This window comes from Amblyraja radiata, chromosome 14, assembly GCF_010909765.2.
Source record: "Amblyraja radiata isolate CabotCenter1 chromosome 14, sAmbRad1.1.pri, whole genome shotgun sequence".
Taxonomy (NCBI): domain Eukaryota; kingdom Metazoa; phylum Chordata; class Chondrichthyes; order Rajiformes; family Rajidae; genus Amblyraja; species Amblyraja radiata.
In genome coordinates, this window is record NC_045969.1 from 2,946,774 (window position 1) to 2,967,067 (window position 20,294).

At 45.2% G+C, this 20,294-nt stretch overlaps 1 protein-coding gene across 3 annotated transcripts in view; it reads left to right on the top strand.

Moving 5' to 3' along the window:
- Positions 1-8,901: 8,901 nt before the first annotated feature.
- The window catches only part of LOC116980285 (E3 ubiquitin/ISG15 ligase TRIM25-like), a 58,218-nt gene continuing 46,825 nt past the window's right edge, over positions 8,902-20,294 (top strand). For 2 of the 3 annotated variants that reach the window (XM_033032356.1, XM_033032358.1), the window contains exon 1: positions 8,902-9,499. In XM_033032356.1, coding sequence (XP_032888247.1) covers positions 8,930-9,499 — 570 coding nt within the window. In that variant the 5' untranslated portion in view covers positions 8,902-8,929. Of the gene's footprint in view, positions 9,500-19,910; positions 20,007-20,294 lie in introns of all 3 variants that reach the window. The other variant, XM_033032357.1, reaches the window with a different exon arrangement.

Consider the following 20,294-nt stretch of genomic DNA (forward strand, 5'->3'; position numbering starts at 1 on the left):
ATTGGGGGGGGGGGGCTTTCTGGAGTGCTGGTATGGGTGTTGTGGGCTGAAGGGACTTGTCTCCAGAGGGCTAGTATGGACATTGTGGGCCAAATGGATTCTTGGAGTGGCAGCTCAATCCCTCAAGCCTAATGTGCTGGCAGCTCGCTCACGGCTGGTGGGCTGGCAGTTGACTCGCGGCTATTCCTTGAAATTCCATTTCAAGCAGGGTGCAAGGCCACCAAATTCAAGTGCAGTTTCCTACCACTTCAAGCAGTGTGCAAGGCCACCGAATTCCAGTGCAGTTTCCTACCACTTCAAGCAGGGTGCAAGGCCACCGAATTCAAGTGCAGTTTCCGACCACTCCACCAGGGTGCAAGGCCACCGAATTCAAGTGCAGTTTCCGACCACTCCACCAGGGTGCAAGGCCACCGTATTCAAGTGCAGTTTCATACCACTTCAAGCAGGGTGCAAGGCCACCAAATTCAAGTGCAGTTTCATAGCACTTCAAGCAGGATTCAAGTCCACCAACCTCAAGTGCAGTTTCATACCACTTCAAGCAGGGTGCAAGGCCACCAAATTCAAGTGCGGTTTCATACCACTTTAAGCAGGGTGCAAGACCACCAAATTCAAGTGCAGTTTCATACCACTTCAAGCAGGGTACAAGGTCACCAAATTCAAGTGCAGTTTCATACCACTTCAAGCAAGGTGCACGGCTACCAAATTCAAATGCAGTTTCTTTCTTTCTTTCTTTCTTCTGTTAAAATCTTTTTATTAGCTTGTTTTCCAAAAACAAAAACAGAACAAAAAGAATAGTGATAAACATAACAATGATATTGATACATAGGGATCAGGATTACAATAATAACAGGTATAACCTAAATATTAGTCCAGTATCAAAATACACATTGAATATAGACCTCCCGGTCTCTATGTAAATATAGTTAAATGTTTGAAAGAAAATATATATGTATAAAAAAACAAAAAGAGAAAAAGAAAAAAGGAAGAAACAAAACGCCCCTAAACAAGAAAAAAAAAAGAAAAACAGAATCTGAGCTAAGAATTTCAAGTCCCTGTTTGTCGTCAAGTCCGTTCCACCATATAAAGGTAAAATAATTTTTATAACGGTTGGAGAGGGAGCAATTTATGTTGTGTGAAAATGTTGAATAAATCTTCTTCAAGCCTTATCAAATTTAACCAAGGGTTCAACAATGTCACTCCTGGTTTTTTCTAAATTTAAACATGATATCATTTCAGAGTACCAATGGAGTGTGGTCGGAGGGTTAGAGTCTATCCATTTATATAAAATAGATCTTCTGGTGATTTATGTGGTAAAAGCAATCAGCCGATGCGCCGAACGGGACAAATTAATAGAATCTAACATTGGTAGCCCAAAAATTGCAGTAATAGGATGAGGTTGTAAATCAATACCTAAAACTACAGAAATAGTATCAAAAATTTATTTCCAATATTTATTTCCAATAAAAGTGGGCAGGACCAAAACATATGGGTCAGTGAGGCCACTTCAGTTACATCTGTCACAGGTAGGATTTATATGACCATAAAAACGAGCTAACTTATCTGTTGACATATGAACTCTGTGAACCACCTTATCAGAGCGTGTCTTGCACACATTGATGAAGTATTAACTAATTGAAGAATCCTCTCCCATTTCTCTATGGATAGAGAAATTTGGAGTTATCTTTCCCAGTCATTCTTAATTTTATCAAATACTAGACCAAGTGCAGACCCGTTGGGTCTGTTCCCCCAACGTGCGGTTGTGGGGGGGGGGGAGGGGGAGGCGGCACGCAGCGTCACACACACTAACTATCCCCCCCCCCCGCACTCATGCTAATTACCCCCTTGATATTATATTAATATTATTAATTTGCTCCTTTTACCCCATAACCACCCAGCTACTGACGCATAGCCCCCAACTTGCAGTCACATCTAGAGGGGGGGGGGGGGCGGGCGGGGGTAGAGCGTGAAGGCAGAGAGAGAAGGGGCAGAGGCAGAGAGAGAGACAGAGACACAGAGAGAGGGCCAAGAGGGATAGGGAGGGGGGAAAAGGTGGGGGAGGAGAGGGTGAGAGTGAGGGAGAGAGAGGGGGGGGTGCTGAGAGGGGGGTGAGGTGGGGGGGAGGGAGGGTAGGGGGTTTAGGGGGGGGGAGAGAGGGTGTGCTGAGAGGGGAGGGTGAGAGGTGGGGAGCAGGGAGGGGGAGGGAGGGTGGAGGGAAGGGGGTAGGGGTGTGGAGGGGAAGAGGGATTTAGGGGAGGAATGGTGGGGGAGGGGAGGGGGGGGGAGAAAAAAGGGGAGAGAGAGGGGAGGGGGGGAGAGGAGGGGGGGGAGAGGAGGGGGAGAGGAGAAGGGGGGGGAGAGCCTAAAAAAACATTTTAGAACCAAAAAATACACATTCTGCAAGCATTGTAGAACCAAAAGAGACACTTTTTGCAAACATTTTAGAACCAATAGACACATTCTGCAAGCGTTTTAGAACCACTAAGGACACTTACATTTGAGTAGACATGTTCAGTGTTATTCACAGCTCAGAGAAACGTGACCCTCCGCCTTCCTCCAGCTTGCAGACACTGATTGAGGCACACCACTAACTGGCTTTATAGTCCCTCCCCCCTGCCGCCAGCAGGGGCAGCAGAGAGAATGGGGAATTTTGTAAAATCATTAATATCTCTGTCATTTTTCATCGACGGGAAAAATCCTCGGCACACATACGGCGGAGGGGAGCTCTGAGCAAGGTGGCCAAAAATGACGGCCGTAGGTGGCGGCGTTCTCTCGGAAATCGCAGCACAGATGACCAAAACCGGTCAAGAACAGACTTTTAGTAATATAGAAGATATCTATTTGTAATTTCAAAATCAACTCATAAATAGTCGTTATTAATCCTTTCTGATAAGGGTTCAAATGTAACATTTTTTCCAAGATTTCGGTTTGATGTGGTAATGGAAAAAAGGGTAGAGTAGCCTTCAAAAAATGTCTAATTTGTAAATATCTAAAAAAGTGTGAATTAGGTTAATTATATTTATTGGAGAGTTGTTCGAAAGACATAAAACAACCATCCAAAAACAAATCACAAAAAGCTACTAATCCCTTCCTCTTCCATAACAGAAAGGCTTGATCAGTACTAGAAGGTTGGAAGAGAAAATTAGATATGATAGGACTCGATAAGATAAAATCATTAAGTCCAAAAAACCTACGAAATTGAAACCATATTCAAAATGTATGTTATTATTGGGTTAGTCGTATATTTATTCAATCTCGTAATTGTAAAAGGTAACGAAGCCCCTAGAATAGAAGCCAATGATAGCCCTTGTATAGAATCACGTTCAAGATTTAACCATCCTGGGCATTGGGTATCTTCTAAATCTTATGTCCAAGGCGTTAAATAACAAACATTAACTGCTCAATAGTAGAATCTAAGGTTCGGCAGTGCCAAACCACCGTCTTTTTTTTGATTTCTGTAAGTATTTTTTACTTAGACTGGAATTTTTATTCTGCCATATATATGAAGAAATTTTGGAATCAATAATATCAAAGAAAGATTTGGCAATAAAAATTGGTATCGTCTGAAATAAATACAAAAATTTAGGTAAGATAAACATTTTAATAGCATTGATTCGGCCGATTAAAGATGAGGACATTGGTGACCTTTTAGTAAACTTGTTTGATATGGTCAATTAAAGGTGTAAAATTAGCTTTAAATAAATCCTTGTGTTTCTTGGTAATTTTAATACCTAAATAAGTAAAACTTTCGGTAGTCAATTTAAGTGGAAATTGTCCATAATTCAAAACTAGATTGTTTAATGAAAAAAGCTCACTCTTACTAAGATTTAGTTTATAACCAGAGAAACTACAAATTGATTAAGTAATGCTACTATTTCCGGAATAGATTTATCAGGGTTATAAATGAATAATAACGGATCATCTGCATAAAGAGATAGCTTATGTGTCTTATTCCCACGGACAATACCAAAAATATTAGGGGATTCCCTAATAGCAGTGGCCAAAGGTTCCAAAGCAATATCAAACAGTAAAGGACTTAAAAGACAGCCCTGTTTAGTACCTCGAAAGAGCCTGAAAAACGGGGATCTCTGATTATTGGTAAGTACAGAAGCCTGAGGTATATGATATATCAGATTGATCCAAGAAATACATTTTGGACCAATCTTACATTTTTCAAGTGTATTGAATAAGTATTCCCATACTACTCTATCAAACGCCTTCTCGGCATCAAGTGAAATGACACATTCCAGGGTTTTATTTGACGCTCTATATACGATATTCATTAATCTAATGTTAAAGCATGAGTAACGATTTTTAATAAAACCTGTCTGATCTTCAGAAATAATTTGCGGTAAAATATTTTCCAATCTCATAGCTAATATTTTGGAAAGAATTTTGGAATCTACATTTAACAGTGATATAGGTCTATATGATGTCACTTCAGTAGGGTCTTTATTTTTTTAAGAATTAAAGAAATAGATGCTTCATAAAAGGATTGTGGTAATCTATTCATTAAAAAGGCTTCTTGAAAAACCTTGCATAGCCAGGGACACAATAAATTTGAAAAATACTTTTAAAATTCTACTGTAAACCCGGGAGCTTTACCAGAATTCATTGAAAGGATTGCTTTCTGTATTTCTTCCTCCGTTATGGGTTCATCTAACAACAGAGACTCATTATGTGGTAAATTTGGTAAGTTCAGTTTCTTTAAAAACTCATGCATTATATTGGAATCAGTAGGAAATTCTGATTGGTATAGTGAGGTATAAAATTCCTGAAAGGATTTATTAATTTCATCATGGTCTACAGTTAGTGTACCATTCCGTTTACTCACTTTAGTAATCTGACGTTTGGCCGACACCGCTTTCAACTGATTAGCGAGTAATTTACCAGATTTTTCTGGTAATCTGGTAAATTATTCAAATGCAGTTTCATACCATTTCATGCAGGGCGTAAGGCCACCACATTCAAATGCAGTTTCATACCATTTCATGTAGGGTGCAAGGCCACCAAATTCAAATGCAGTTTCATACCATTTCATGTAGGCTGCAAGGCCACCACATTCAAATGCAGTTTCATACCATTTCAAGCAGGGTGAAACCACCATAAAACCACACAAAACACCACACTCACAGTTCAGTAGACATTCAGTGTGTTCAGTTGATTCACAGCTCAAGACAGTCATGACCTCTCCCTCCCCCATCATTCAGAGACTGAGCCACACCCACACTTCCGGGTTTTATAATCCCTCCCTCCTCCCACTGGAAAAGGTGTGGCCTTCATGGCGTGATTGACAGGAGAGAGATTCTCAACAATTTTTAAACACTAATAACACTTATTTTTCTTTGATGGGAAGAATGCAGCTGATGAGCGGAGGGGGGCTGAGTAAGATGGCCAAAAATAACAGCCGTAAGTGGTAGCGTTTTATCTAAAATCAATATACAGTGCAGACAGGAAGTTGTCAAATTTAGACTTACAACCATTTGCAGTGCTTTTACTTCAACCCAAACCCCCACCCACCATTTGCAGTGCTTTTACTTCAACCCAAACCCCCACCCACCATTTGCAGTGCTTTTACTTCAACCCAAACCTCCACCACCATTTGCAGTGCTTTTACTTCAACCCAAACCCCCACCAACCAATTGCAGTTCTTTTACTTCAACCCAACCCCCCACCCACCATTTGCAGTCCTTTTACTTCAACCCAACCCCGCCGCGCAGCGGAGGGGGATTCTGAGTAAGATGGCCAAAAATCACAGCCGTAAGTGGCAGCGTTATTTTCTAAAATCATGAAACAGAAAAACAGGAAGTGGTCAAGATCAGACTTTTAGTAATATAGATGTGTGTTTGTGTGTGTGTGTGTGTGTGTATGTATGTATATTTATACATATATAAAAATATACATGTATATAAAAATATATGTATACTAAAAGTGTGTGCTATATATATATTTTTTATACACACACACCCATCCTCTGACTCATCACTGGTCTATGACCCCACAGATGAGCATTTCACACCGCCAGACCCGCAGAGTTACTCCAACATTTTGTGTCTACACACACACATATACTGTATACATACATTTACTGTATACATACATATTTTATTTTAAAATACACACTCACGACTATATATATATATATACAGATTATGTAAACATAGTACTCTAAACAATATAATAAATGGAAAAATGTACTATATGTGTGTATATCTATATTACTAAAAGTCTGATCTTGACCGCTTTTGGCCCACTGTGGCGCGATTTCTGAGAGAACGCCGCCAGCTACGGCCGTCATTTTTGGCCACCTCGCTTAGAGCCCCTCTCCACCTTCCGGGACCGGAGGATTTTTCCTATCGATGAAAAATCAAAGAAATATTAATGTTTTTAAAAAATACCTAATTCTCTCTGCTGCCCCCACTGGCGGCAGGGGGGAGAGACTATAAAACCCGGAAGTGTAGTCCCTCACTCAGTCTCTGCCAGATCCAGGCAGCGAGAGGGTCACGGCTCTCTGAGCTGCGAATAACACTGAACGCATGTCTACTCCACGGTGAGCCCAATTGTTTGCCTCGCCTTTTTAAAAAGTGTGTTCACAAAATGAATTTTGGTTGTCAGGTGGCTGCAGCCCAATTGTTTGCCTCGCCTTTTTAAAAAGTGTGTTCACAAAATGAATTTTGGTTGTCAGGTGGCTGCAGCCCAATTATTTGCCTCGCCTTTTTAAAAAGTTTGTGTTCACAAAATGAATTTTGGTTGTCGGGTGGCTGCAGCCCAATTGTTTGCCACGCCTTTTTAACAAGTTTGTGTTCACAAAATGAATTTTGGTTGTCAGGTGGCTACAGCCCAATTGTTTGCCTTGGCTTGGCTTTTAAAACGTTGCAACAAAATGCCAGCCCAAGAATCCATTCGACCCACAATGTCTATACTAGCCCTCTGGAAACCAGTACCTTCGGCCCGCAATACCCATACTAGCGCAACAGACAGCCCTCCCACTGGCGAGCAATATTGGAATTGGTAGAATATTGCGTTGGTGACTAGCCCTCCCGTGTGATGCCCTTGCGTTGGTGACCAACCCCCAATCCCAACGGGTCCCACTTAGTCTAGTATATCTATATAAGTATATTTCTCTCTCAATTATATAGATATACTATACCAAGTGGGACACGTTGGGCCCCGTCCCGTTGCGGGGGGGGGGGGGGGGTTGGGGTGGCCTGCGGCGTCACACACACACACTAACCACCCCACACACACACACACTGACCACCTTGATATTATATTATATTCATTGGCACTTTTTACACCATCCCCGCCCTATCCACTGGCGCATAGCCCCCAACTTGCAGGCACGTCTAGAGATGGAGGGGGGTAGAGAGAAAGGGGGGAAGGAGAGAGAGGGGAGAGGGAAAGGGTTGGAGAGGGGGGTGAGAGGTGGAAGGGGGAGTGGAGGAGGAGAAGGGGGAGAGGGGGGGGTGAGGAGGAGGGGTGGGGAGGGGGGGGTGTTGTTGGGGGCTTGAGGGGTTATGGCTGAGGGGAGGAGGCGCTGGTTGAGGGTGGGAGGGGATGGGGTGTCGAGGAGGAGGGGGAAGAGGAGGAGCGGGATGGGCGGCCCCGGGCTGCCGCTGGCATCACTCACATCACATGGAACACAGTGCAGACGCATTGTGACGTCATCACGTCATCAGCCAATGCCGCTTGGTTTTATTTTCTAAATTATTTCAGGTTCTTGAACATTTTGATATATAAATCGAGAATATACATTAGAATTTTCAGTATAAGGTGCACTCTTTTGACTTCACGGCATAAATCTCTATCGGAATATGTAAAAATGTCAACGTTAGCATGTCGTTTTTTCAAGAAGATGTGAATCACACACACATCACACACACAAATAAATACACATCCAAGATCAGAGTTTTATAGCTATACTAGACCAAGTGCAGACCCCCCAAGGCAATATTCCACCATGCACCCGTCTCCTCCAATGGAACTGAAGCCGTTCCCAAATGTAAGATTCCAGCACTCCCCTGCCTCCCTCAGCAGTGGATTAAAAAAAAATCTAATTGCACCTCCCCTGCCTGCTGCAGCAGTGAAAAGTTCAGAGTGTTCCTGTCTTGCAACTTTGTTTCGAAGTGTGTTGGAAGCTGAAATGGCTGTTTGTATGGGTGAGAAGCCAGTTTATTTGTGAAATACTGGGGGGTGGGGGGGGGGGGGGAGAAGGATGTGATTAAAAACTTGTACTTAAACACGACTAAATGTAATGAGGAGCAGATACTTAGAAAGAAAAGCGAAATCTCTACCGAAATGGAAAAGATCTCGGAGATTGAGCGTCTGGATCCGGCGTGGCAAGGAATCAAAGGAAGAAATGCAGCCGGCAGCCGTACATGTAAATGGATCCATTCCGATTGGACATCTGCTAGCATCGGCCATTCCGATTAGACATCTGCGAGTATCGGGCACGAATCAAAAGGCAGAAAGGCAGCCGGACGGATGGCACGAGAGTTTTATAGATATAGAAGATAGAAGATGGAAATATAGATATTTTTACCTTTCAGACACCTCCTCCTACTTATCCTTGAACCATGATCCCACTCATGAGCGCCAGGCTTTAATTTTTCGAAGAACAGTCTCGTCCCAAAACCACCCATTCCTTCTCTCCAGGGATGCTGCTTAGTTACTCCAGAATTTTGTGTGTGTGTGTATATATATATATATATATGTATATATATATATATATATATATATATATATATACCATATTGACCTGAACGGTCACGTATTCTTCCTCAGCATTTTGTGTCTCTCTTCAATATGTAACTTGGCTGGGCAAGTGCAGAACTCGAGGGGTTAAATTTCAGACAAACGTTGAAACTGAAAGTAAGTGTATTTCCGGGTTCTTCCTTTCTGACCTGGCTCTGCACTGCTGGTGCAAGGCAGTATGGCAGCTGCAGGATTTACAGAAGAGTTGACGTGTGCGGTGTGTCTGAGCTTGTACCAGGACCCTGTGGCACTGCCCTGCCAGCACAGTTTCTGTGCCAAATGTATCAGCGATGCCTGGGACCATTCGGAGTCCATGTGTGGGGTCAACTGTCCTCAATGTCGCCGAAACTTCAACCCCAGGCCCAGCCTGGTGAAGAACCACACTCTGCAGAACATTGTGGAGATGTACAGCCAGTGCCAGCCCACTGCCCCTGCTGCCGGGCCCAGTACCATGATGTGTGAGTACTGTATCGACAGCCCATCCCCGGCTGTGAAGACGTGTCTCAAATGTGAAACCTCCTTCTGCTCCCACCATCTGCAGCCGCATCTGACCGAGCGGATCTACAAGGACCATGGGCTGATCGAGCCCATTGCCGACTTCACCACCAGGCAGTGCCCAACTCATAAGAAGGTCCTTGTGTTCTACTGCGAGCAGGACAAGGAGTGCGTGTGTATGTCCTGCACTGTCATGGGGAAACACAAATCCCACTCTCTGTTGACTGTGGAGGAGGCAAAGGACAAAATCAAGGTGAGCAAAGTTGTTGAGTTGGTACCTCCAGTAAATGGTCCGCCAGGCTCATCCCCAGATCCTATGGGACTTTCATAAAGTTTTGGAAGATAGCAAACGTCTGAGTTTAAAGAAGAGTTTGGTTGGGTTTATCGTGTTGGAGGTCGAGCTTTAGTCAATCAAGAAGACTCGGACATAGATGTCCTTGTCTCACCCTGGTCACTCCCTCCTCCCCTCTCCCATCAGGCAGAAGGTACAGAAGTGTGAAAAGCATAAATGGTTATTGTGATTTTATTTGTGAAAAGCAACACTGGTTCACACTGAAGATAGACATAAAACATCTGATCAAGATGCCCCATCTAAGCTAGTTCCATTTGTCCACATTTGGTACATATCCCGCTAAACCGTCCAGGTGCCCTTTAAATGTTGTTATAGTACCTGTCTCAACTACCTGGTGGTCGGAGGGGCCGTAGGCGCAGATTGGCAGCCACGCTTCCGTCAGTCTGCCCCAGGGCAGCTGTGGCTACAGAAGTAGCTTACCACCACCGAGTGTGACTGAGGAGTGAATGAATAATGCGATGTAAAGCGCCTTGAGTATTAGAAAGGCGCTATATAAATCCCATCCATTATTATTATTATTACTACCTCCACTGGAAGCTTGTTCCATGTATACACCATCCTCTGAGTGGATAAGTGCCCCTCAGCTTCCTATTCAACCTTTCCCCTCTCACCTTAAACATATATCCACTAGTTCTTGATTCAACTACACTGTACGTTCACCCTCACACTATCAATTCCCTTCATGATTTTGTACAAACTAAAAAAGGAGATCAGAAGGGCAAAAAGGGGCCAGGAGATAGCTCTGGCGGGTAGCATAAAAGACAATCCCTCGAGATTTTATAAATATACCAGACCAAGTTGGATCCCTGGTCCCCCAACGCAACCCGTTCCCCAAGGTAATATTCCACCACACACCCATTCCCCCAACACAGCCCGTTCCCCCAACGCAATACACCACCACTCACCTATAGCCCCCAGCTGCGCATGGGCAGCTCATTTCCACTTATTCACCCTCCCTCTTTTTAAACTTAAAAAAATGCAATCTCACTTGCGGCCAGGAAAAAAAAGGCAGAACTCAGTGTCCTGGGATTTGCAACATTGAAGCAGGCAGGGCTACAATCCAATTGTGACATCATACCTGTAACCGGTATTGGGGGTTCAGTATTGATGGGGATAGAGAACTGGCTGGCAGACAGGAAGCAAAGAGTCCTTTTCACAATGGCAGGCAGTGACTAGCAAAGATCATAGAGGAGCAAGATAGACCACTCCTGCGAAATCCAATGGACTGACGTGTAGTACATGACGGAACGTCACGGCCGCCATTTCTTAATGCGACACGCGACTTCCGGTATGCCACCCGCTGAGATCCAAAGCAAAGATTATAGAGCTCCTCTATAATCTTTGATCCAAAGCAAAGATCCTCGAGTATCTTGTAGCGGGAACAGCCCCCTCCTTTGCGTAGTTTCCCTTGCATTGTATTGTGCAGTTTCCCTTGTATTGCTTTAACACACACTGCACAAAATTAAATTTAACGTATCTATATTTTATATATTTATATGAATGTGTGTCTGTGTGTGAGAGGCAAGTTAGAGATAATAAAGTTTATTCTCATGGATCAGAAGCAACTTTGATTTAAATAATCACTATTAATTAATTTGTCTTGTAAGATGATATACATAAACATAAAGGCAATTATATATATAATTATATAGTAATAATAAATATATGCATATATATATATATTTATACACATACATATATATACACATACACATACATATATACACATACATACACACGTATACACATACATATGCACACATACATATGGATGTATGATCTTTGGTGACTAGTGGGGTACAGCAAGGCTCAGTGCTGGGACCCCAGCTATTTACAATATATATTAATGATCTGGATGAGGGAATTGAATGCAACATCTCCAAGTTTGCGGATGACACGAAGCTGGGGGGCAGTGTTAGCTGTGAAGAGGATGCTAGGAGGCTGCAAGGTAACTTGGATAGGTTGGATGAGTGGGCAAATGCATGGCAGATGCAGTATAATGTGGATAAATGTGAGGTTATCCACTTTGGTGGCAAAAACAGGAAAGTAGACTTTTATCTGAATGGTGGCCGATTAGGAAAAGGGAGATGCAACGAGACCTGGGTGTCATGGTACACCAATCATTGAAAGTAGGGATGCAGGTGCAGTAGGCAGTGAAGAAAGCGAATGGTATGTTAGCATTCATAGCAAAAGAATTTGAGTATAAGAGCAGGGAGGTTCTACTGCAGTTCTACTGGGTCTTGGTGAGACCACACCTGGAGTATTGCGTACAGTTTTCGTCTCCTAATCTGAGGAAATACATTCTTGCCATAGAGGGAGTACAGAGAAGGTTCACCAGACTGATTCCTGGGATGTCAGGATTTTCATATGAAGAAAGACTGGATAGACTTGGCTTGTACTCGCTAGAATTTAGAAGATTGAGGGGGGATCTTATAGAAACTTACAAAATTCTTGAGGGGTTGGACAGGCTAGGTGCAGGAAGATTATTCCCGATGTTGGGGAAGTCCAGAACAAGGGGTCACAGTTTAAGGATAAGGGGGAAGTCTTTTAGGACCACGATGAGAAAATCATTTTTTACACAGAGAGTGGTGAATCTGTGGAATTCTCTGCCACAGAAGGTAGTTGAGGCCAGTTCATTGGCTATATTTAAGAGGGAGTTAGATGTGGCCCTTGTGGCTAAAGGGATCAGGGGGTATGGAGAGAGGCAGGTACTGGATACTGATGTGGATAATCAGCCATGATCATATTGAATGGCCTACTCCTGCACCTATTTTCTATGTAACTGCCACTACTAGTTTTTCTCAAAGTGGGGTTTTGTAACGTTAAAAATGTGAATGACGTAAAACATACCATGAATCTGAACTAAAGTTTGATAAAACACACCACAGGACAATGGTGAGTAAGGTTCCTCATTCCTCATTCCAAAGAGGAAGAAAAATTCCAAGGGGCGACCGTAGCTGACAAGGGAAGTCAGGGACAGTATACAATAAAAGAGAAGAAGTACAATGTAGCAAAGATGAACGGGAAGCAAGAGGATTGGGTAATGTTTAAAGAGCAACAGAAAATAACTAAAGAGGCAAAACGAGGATAAAAGATGAGGTACGAAGGTAAGCTGGGGAATATAAATGGGGATAGTAAAAGCTTCTTTAAGTATGTGAAGAGGAAAAAATTTGGACGCTTGAAAACAGAAAATGTGAATTTATTATGGGGAACAAGGAAATGGCAGGTGAGTTGAACAGGTACTTTGGATCCGTCTTCTCTAAGGAGGACACAAATAATCTTCCTGATGTACTAGTGGCCAAAGAATCTGGGGTGACGGAGGAACTGAAGGAAATCCACATTATGCAGGAAATGGTGTTGGGTAGACTGATGGGACTGAAGGCTGATAAATCCCCAGGGCCTGATGGTCTGCTTCCCAGGGTACTTAAGGAAGTGACTAGAAATCGTGGGCGCATTGGTGATCATTTTCAAATGTTCTATAGATTCAGGATCAGTTCCTATGGATTGGAGGGTAGCTAATGTTATCCCACTTTTTAAGAAATGCGGGAGAGAGAAAACAGGGAATTATAGACCAGTTAGCGGGGAGTGGGTGGTGTGGGGGGGGGTGGTGTGGGGGGTTGCGGTGGGGTGGTGTGGAGGGGGTGGGGGGAGTGGTGTGGGGGGTGGGGTGGTGTAGGGGGGAGCCGGTAGTGTTGGCGGGAGGGCTGGTGTGTGGGGGTGGGGTGGGGTGGGGGGAAGGGGGGGAGGAACAGGGCAGGGGTAAAGGGTGTGGAGAAGAGGGGAGGGGGGAATGGCTGGTGTGGGGGGTGTTTTGGGGGGAGGGACTGCACTCAGCGGCCACCAGCCGCGGCACCACACAACACCTCCACACAGCGGCTTCCCCCGACTCCACAGTGGCTTACCCAACAGCAGCTTTCCCGACTCCACTCTTGCAGACTCAATTAGCACGGCTTGTTTACTCAGCCCCGCCTCCGGGGTTTTATTATCCAGCGAGAGCCGGAAGTGGCGTTACATTCATGGTGATTGACAGGCGAGATGACCAATCTGCTGATCGCACGATTTTTCGCCACCTTCGTAACTTTTCTCATATTTCACCGATTGCAACGAAACATGGTGTCTTGGAGTAGAGGAGAATGGTGAGTAAGGTGGCGAAAAATCCTAGTGATATAGGGTAGCGTTCTTGCACAGATTTCATTACAACGAAGGCGGAAGTGGTCATGATGTGAGTTTTAGTAATAAGATAGACAGATAGTTAGATAGACGGACGGACGGTTTGGACACGCTAGAGGCATGAAACATGTTCCCGATGTTGGGCGAGTCCAGAACCAGGGGCCACAGTTTAAGAATAAGGGATAAGCCATTTTAACGGAGATGAGGAAATACGTTTTCACACAGAGAGTTGTGAGTTTGTGGAATTCTCTGCCTCAGAGGTGGAGGCCGGTTCTCTGGATACTTTCAAGAAAGAGCTAGATAGGGCTCTTAAAGATAACGGAGTCAGGGGATATGGGGAGAAGGCAGGAACGGGGTAATGATCGTGAATGATCAGCCATGATCACATTGCTGATCATGGCCTACTCCTGCATCTATTGTCTATTGTCTAAGGTGGTCCAAAAATTGTAGCGCTATCATGTACCGTTTTGGCGCAATTTCAGGATCTCACTCACACGCACGCAGACTCACAAACAAACAAGATGAGAGTTTTTGAGATAGATAGAGATAGAGAGAGAGAGAGAAAGGGTAACTAGAGAGAGAGGGACCTCTCAGGAATCAAAGTGGTCACCTCTGTGTGGAGCCACAGGAAATGGGCAATGTCCTCAATGAGTATTTCTCCTATGCATTTACCGAGGAGAAAGACAGAAGGACGGAGGAAATTTGTGCAGTCACTGGAAGTGTCATGAGAGCAGTCGGGGTTACCGTCGTGGAAGTACTGAAGGTACCGTCGTGTTTGAAGGTAGACTAATCCCCGGTGCCTGATCAGATTTCTCGGAGGACATTGCGGGAAACTAGAGAGGAAATTGCGGGAGCCCTGGTTGAAATTTATGAGTCGTCCTTAAATACAGGAAGGTGCCAGAGGATTGGAGGGTGGCAAATGTTGTGCCTCTTTTCAAGGGCTGCAGGGAAAATGCTGGGAACCATAGACTGGTGGACTTAACATCTGTAGTTGCTGGAGAGTATTCTGAGGGATAGGTTACACAGGCATTTGGATGGGCAAGGGCTGATGAGGGACAGTCAGCATGGTTTTGTACATGGGAGGTCATGTCTCACAAATCTGACTGATTTTTTTGAAGACGTGAGCAAAAAGGTTGATGAAGACAGAGCTGTAGATGTTGTGTACATGGACTTTAGTAAGGCATTTGACAAACAGAAACATAGAAAATAGGTGCAGGAGTAGGCCATTCGGCCCTTCGATTCAATATGATCATGGCTGATCATCCAACTCAGTATCCCATCCCTGCCTTCTCTCCATACCCCCTGATCCCTTTAGCCACAAGGGCCACATCTAACTCCCTCTTAAATATAGCCAATGAACTGGCCTCAACTACATTCTGTGGCAGAGAATTCCACAGATTCACCACTCTCCGTGTAAAAAATGATTTTCTCATCTCGGTCCTAAAAGACTTCCCTCTTATCCTTAAACTGTGACCCCTAGTTCTGGACTTCCCCAACATCGGGAATAATTTTCCTGCATCTAGCCTGTCCAACCCCTTAAGAATTATGTACGTTTCTATAAGATCCCCCCTCAATCTTCTAAATTCTGGCGTGTACAAGCCGAGTCTATCCAGTCTTTCTTCATATGAAAGTCCTGCCATCCCAGGAATAATAATAATAATAATAAATTTATTTTATTTTTATTTATGGGCGCCTTTCAAGAGTCTCAAGGACACCTTACAAAAATTGAGCATGTAGAGGAAAAACATGTAAGGGGAATGAAATAAATAGTAGAGACATGACTAGTACACAAAGTAAAGACAGAATTCAATACAAAACACAGTACGAGGCAATTAATGCACAGATGAAAAGGGACGGGGACGTGGGGCTAAGGATAGGCAGAGGTGAAGAGATGGGTCTTGAGGCGGGACTGGAAGATGGTGAGGGACACGGAATTGCGGATCAGTTGGGGGAGGGAGTTCCAGAGCCTGGGAGCTGCCCTGGAGAAGGCTCTGTCCCCAAAACTGCGGAGGTTGGACTTGTGGATGGAGAGGAGACCGGCTGATGTGGATCTGAGGGACCGTGAGGGTTGGTAGGGGGAGAGGAGGTCAGTGAGATATGGGGAGGGCCAGATGGCGGAGGGCTTTGTAGGTGAGGACCAGGATTTTGTAGGTGATCCGGTGGGAGATGGGAAGCCAGTGAAGTTTTTTGAGGACTGGAGTGATGTGATGCCAGGATTTGGTGTGGGTGATGAGTCGGGCGGCTGCGTTCTGGACCAGTTGGAGTCGGTTGATGTAGGTGGAGCTGATGCCAAGGAGAAGTGAGTTGCAATAGTCCAGTCGGGAGGAGATGAAGGCATGGATGAGTCTTTCAGCAGCAGGCGGTGTGAGAGAGGGTCTGAGTTTGGCGATGTTGCGGAGATGAACGAAGGAGGTTTTAATGACATGGCGGATGTGAGGCTCAAGGGAGAGGGTGGAATCAAAGATCACGCCAAGGTTGCGGGCCTGGGGAGATGGGGAGACAGTGGTGCCGTCGATGGTGAGGGTGGGGTTATTGATTTTGCTGAGTGTGGCTTTGGAGCCTATGAGGAGGAATTCTGTCTTATCGCTGTTGAGTTTGAGGAAATTATGTTGCATCCAGGTTTTTATAGCTGACAAACAGGAGTTGATATGGGAGAGGGGGGGGGGTTGTGGGGGGATTTGGTGCCAAGGTAAATCTGGGTGTCATCAGCGTAACAGTGGAAGTCCAGATTGAAGTGGCGGAGTATCTGACCAAGGGGGAGGATGTAGATGATGAAGAGGAGGGGGCCGAGTACAGAGCCTTGGGGAACGCCTTGAGTGACTGCGGCTGTAGCAGAGGTGTGGTTGTGGTTGTGGAGAGAGATGAAGTGGGATCTGTTGGAAAGGTAGGAACGGAGCCAGCTGAGTGCAGAGCCTTCAATGCCGAGGTCTTTGAGTCTGGTGAGCAGGATGTTATGGAATCAGTCTGATGAACCTTCTCTGTACTCCCTCTCTGGCAAGAATTTATTTCCTCAGATTAGACCAAAACTGTACGCAATACTCCAGGTGTGGTCTCACCAAGACCCTGTACAACTGCAGTAGAACCTCCCTGCTCTTATACTCAAAGGTACAAGGTGCCGCATGGTAGGCTGCTCTGGAAGGTTAGATCTCATGGGAGCCAAGGAGAGATAGCTGAATGGATAGCAAATTGGCTCCATGGAAGGAAGCAGAGGGTGATGGTGGAAGGTTGCTTCTCGGACTTGAGGCCTGTGACTAGTGGTGTGCCACAGGATTCGGTGCTGGGCCCGCTACTTGTCATCTACATTAATGATTTGGATGAGAACATACAGGGCAAGATTAGCAAGTTTGCTGATGATACAAAAGTTAGTGATTTTGCAGATAGTGAAGATGATTGTGAACAATTGCAGCAGGATCTGGATCGATTGGCCAGGTGGGCAGAGAAATGGTTGATGGAATTTAATACAGAGAAGTATGAGGTGTTACATTTTCGGACGTCGAACAAGAGCAGGACCTACACAGTAAATGGTAGGCCTCTGGGTAGTGTAGAGCAGAGGGATCTAGGAGTACAAGTGCATGGTTCCATGAAGTTGGAGTCGCAGGTAGATAAGGTGGTGAAAAAGGCTTTTGGTACATTGGCCTTTATCAGTCAGAATATTGAGTATAGAAGTTGGTAGGTCATGTTGCAGTTGTATACGACGTTGGTGAGTGCATATAGAATATTGTGTTCAGTTCTGGGCACCATGTTGTAGGAAAGATATTGTCAAGCTTGAAAGGGTTCCGAAAAGATTTACGAGGATGTTGCCAGGACTAGAGGGTGTGAGCTATGGAGAGGTTGAGTAGGCTGGGTCTCTATTCCATGGAGCGTAGGAGGATGATGGGAGATCTTATAGAAGTAGATAAAATTATGGGAGGAATAGATCGGGTAGATGCACAGAGTCTTTTACCCAGAGTCGGGGAATCGAAGACCAGAGGACATAAGTTCAAGGTTAAGGGAAAAAGATTTAATAAGAATCAGAGGGGTAAAGCCCCTGTCCCACTTTCCTGAGTTACTCACGAATTCTCCCGAGTTTTCCCCTTGATTCAAACTCGGAGATGCCAGCCGTAGGTACTCGGAGCTATTTTTTTTACTTGTGGACATTTTTCAACATGCTGAAAAAACGTCCCGACTTACCTGATGCCCCGAATACCTACGGCTGGCATTACGAGCCACTACGAAATATCTAAGGCTTCCTACGGACTCGCTACAGACATTCTCCGAGATTGAATCAAGGGGAAAATTCGGGAGAATTTGTGAGTAACTCGGGAAAGTGGGACAGGGGCTTAACATTTTCACACAGAGGATGGCGGGTGTATGGAACAAGCTGCCAGAGGAGGTAGTTGAGGCTGGGACTAATCCATAGTTTAAGAAACAGTTGGACCTGGATAGGACAGAGCGCAGGCAAGTGGGATTAGGGTAGCTGGGACATGTTGGCCAATGTGGGCGAGTTGGGCTGAAGAGCCTGTTTCCACACTGTATCACTCTATGACTCTTGACTCTATGACTAGAGCATCCTGCATCCCCTCAGCATCCTGCACTCCAGTAATAAATCACTAGCCTGACCAATCTCAGGCTCTCAAGCCCTGACAACATCCTCTTAAATGTTCTCTGCACTCTTTCCAGATTAATGACATCCTTCCTGTCGCAAAACTAGGTAACCAAATCTGAACAAAATACTTGCAAATGTGGCATCACTAATGTCTTGTATAACTGTAAGAGAACTCCTATACTCAATACCCTGACTGAAGAAACTATCTTTAATGTCCTTTTCTCTCAACGACATCCTACCTAAGGCCATTTCTGTTGGAAACCCTTTTGACCTTTCTTGATTTGTTTCTGGCAATGCACTTGACTTGAGTTTATTTAGAATTTGAGTTTAGAGGTATAGTGAAAAGCTTTTGTTGCTTGCTAACCAGTCAGCGGAAAGACAATACATGATTACAATCGAGCCGTCCACAGTGTACAGATACGTGATAAAGGAAATAACTTGAATAACATTTAGTGCAAATTAAGTCCAGTAAAGTCCAATCAAAGAGGGTCACCAATGAGGTAGATAGTAGTTCAGATCTGCTCTCTGGTTGTGGTAGGATAGTTCAGTCAGGGGCGGAAAACCCGGGGGGGCCAGAGGGGACACGTTTTGAGAGGTGGGGGACATCCCCCCCAAGTTTTTGTAATCCGGATTTTAAAACCCGGTGAAATCTCCGCTCTCCCCAAGACAGTGGGGGTGGGGCTGATGATCGAGGGCGCCGATTGGACGAGAGAGACATCGGTCAGCAGGCAATGGGGGCGGGACATGATTCAGCGCGATGATTGGAGGAGGGAGGAGTGGGGAGGGGGGGGGTAGGACTGAGGATAGAGCGCGATGATTGGAGGAGGGAGACGTGGCAGACCTGCGCTTCATCCACAGCCAGGATCGATCCCGGCCGGATCTCCGACGCTGTCCTGTCCCCTCCCGAGTGCCCCCCCCCCCGCGGGTGGCCAGATAGGTCGGCAGTAGAGATCCTCCGGTAAAGGATCTTTGGTCGGGAATCAGACGGTCCAGCGCAGAGAAACAGCGCTAAACCCAGCTCAACGCTGCCTGTCCCGCCAGGTGAGCCTACAGCCTTCCTGGACTTGCAGGAAATATGACCCAGCGTGGAGAAGCAGCGCTGGTATCCCGTCAGTCTAGGCAGGGCTGTAGTTAACCTGGTGAGACAGGCAGAGTTGAGCTGCATTTAGCGCTGGATTGAGCCTCCGAAGCCTCGCGCGTGGCCGCCAAGAAATTGTGTCCCCCGTCCCCTCCATGTTTTGATAGCGAGTTCCGCTCTTGAGTTCAGTTGCCTGATAACAGCTGGGAAGAACCTGCCCCTGAATCTGGAGGTGTGCGTTTTCCATTGTAGCTTTTCACTGTACCTCAGTACATGTGAAAATACACTAAACTAAACTGTACGTTTTCACTCGTCTGTACCTCGTGCCTGATGGGAGAGGGAAGAAGGGGGAGTGGCCGGGGTGCGACTCATCCTTGATTATGCTGCTGGCCTTGTCGAGGCAGCCTGAAATGTAAATTGACTCAATATATCTCCTGGTTCTTGTGTCTCTTCCTGAAACATTTCCGCTGTTGTTCCAGGGGAAACTCCAGAGCGAGGGCAATAATCTTCGTGAACATCAGGATGATTGCACAAGGAAACAGCTGAGCCTAAAGCAACAAGAAAGTGAAATAAAGGTAAGAAACGTTACATGTAAGTGCACTGGGAGAGGGCCTGTCTCGTAACCAGGGACCTATCCGCATGAAACAGAGATACCGATTCCCAATTATCTCCATGTTATATTTAGGAAGGAACTGCAGATGCTGGTTTACATCAAGCGGTTACTCAGCGGGTCAGGCAGCATCTCTGGAGAAAAGGAATAGGTGACCCATAGGTTTCTGAAGAAGGGTCTTGATCTGAAAGGTCACCCATTTCTTCTCTCCAGAGGTGTTACCTGCACTGCTGAGTTACATCAGCATTTTGTG